Source organism: Octopus bimaculoides, chromosome 28 (genome assembly GCF_001194135.2).
Source record: "Octopus bimaculoides isolate UCB-OBI-ISO-001 chromosome 28, ASM119413v2, whole genome shotgun sequence".
Lineage (NCBI taxonomy): Eukaryota > Metazoa > Mollusca > Cephalopoda > Octopoda > Octopodidae > Octopus > Octopus bimaculoides.
This window is the reverse complement of record NC_069008.1, coordinates 10,205,263-10,207,074: the sequence shown is the minus strand read 5'-3', so window position 1 is coordinate 10,207,074 and position 1,812 is coordinate 10,205,263. Positions and strand designations below refer to the sequence as shown.

The window sequence follows — 1,812 nt, the reverse complement described above, 5'->3', positions numbered from 1 at the left end:
ATGCCCAAATGTGCAGTATTTCAAAATGATCACTGACAGTGGAAGTTCTGCTAACAAACTACACTTATTGTCTGGGATGAATGCATGATGGAACTCCATGGTGCACTAGAAGCCCTAGATAGGCCAGTAAGGGATATTAGAAACAGTACTGCCATTATGGGGGCTTAAATGTTGTACTTGTAGGGGATTTCCATCAAATATTACCAGTCATACCACGGGGTGCATGAGCTGATGAGATCTATGCATGTCTAAAGTCTTAAGCAAGAATATGCGAGATCATCTCTACAACGACCCCTTAGCAGAGGAATTCTCTGATCAACTTCTACAAATTGGAAATGGCACCTTACTTTTGAATGTAGCATGTACTGTAATGTGGGCACATGGTGCCTATATTGGCTGAGCTTAAAGAAAAGGTATTTCCCACATTGCAAGACAATTTCAAAAACATAGCATGGTTTGCAGAGAGAGCTATTTTAGCACCTCGGAATGAAAGCGTTGATAAAGTAAACCATGAACTCCTCCACATTCTAACTGGACATGCTTCAACGTTTGTCTCCATTGATACTAATAACGAACATGCCGCTGTGGAGAATCCAGTTGAATTTCTCAACTCTCTACAACCCACAGGACTGCCACCACATACGTTGTTCCTAAAGAAAGGTGCATCTATCATGCACTTGAGGAATTTGGAACCATCATGACTTTGCAATGGTACAAGATTGATTATAACTACAATGACAAGTCATGTCCTAGAAGCAACCATTATTGCTGGTTGCCATGAAGGAGAGCTTGCATACATTCCATGCATGCCCCTTATTCCCTCAAATATGCCATTTCATTTCAAGCGCCTCCAGTTCCCAGTGCAATTGTGCTTTGCTATGATGATCAACAAAGTTCAGGGTCAAACTTTAAAAATTGTGGGCCTCAATTTACATCTACGCTGCTTTTTTTCATGGACAACTGTATGTCGCATGCTCTTGAGTTAGCAATGCAGATGACTTGTATATTTATTCTACCAACACTGGGCTTACGCAAAACATAGTTTACCCAGAAGCATTGTCGGCTTCACTTAACATATATTGAAGTGTGCAGTCTGCCCAAACATTAGAGATGATGCTTTTCACAATGAAGCAGCTTTCTTTCCATGTACCTTACTTTCTGCAATATGGATACCTCTACTTTCTCATTCGTTATCCAATTCTTTACATCCATAAGTCTAGGTCATTTGGGGTGCATTTTTAGGATTTCAAAGTCTCTCTAAATGAATTAAGTCTCTCTAAATGTATTAAGTCTCTCTAAATGTATTAAGTCTCTCTAAATGCATTAAGTCTCTCTAAATGTATTAAGTCTCTCTGCTTAAGTCTCTCTGAGAGATTTAGAAATGTATTATTTCTAATTTTTGTAATCAGTGAATGTGTTTCACTGAAATAGTATATGTTTGCGAAGGTTTGACAGACCTTTTCAACCAGCTGGTCATGCTACTTCAGGCTGATGACAAGCAAAGACTCAGAAACATGTCCCTGAATGCAGGCTAGGCTGTGTGGAGGAGTTTGTCTCTCCCTCGCAAACATAAGGACACAGGAAATGTGTCAACGCCGACAGGAAGCGGTCCAGCTTCCTAGAGCTAAATAGCAGTAGTATATTCCCGTATATTCCCTTATTGGGACTGTCACGTTAAGTTGGCAGTATACAACTACTTTATCACATCACTACTGCGTAAGTCTCTCTAAGAGATTTAGAAATGTATTATTTCTAATTTTTGTAATCAGTGAATGTGTTTCACTGAAATAGTATATGTTTGCGAAGGTTTGA

General features: G+C 39.4%; 1 protein-coding gene across 1 annotated transcript; it reads left to right on the top strand.

The window, feature by feature from the left end:
• The first annotated feature begins 380 nt into the window (after window positions 1–380).
• LOC106870701 (uncharacterized) lies at window positions 381–701 on the top strand. Its single transcript, XM_014916870.1, has one exon. It carries the CDS (start codon window positions 381–383, stop codon window positions 699–701), a length of 321 nt encoding a protein of 106 aa, XP_014772356.1.
• The last annotated feature ends 1,111 nt before the right edge of the window (window positions 702–1,812 follow it).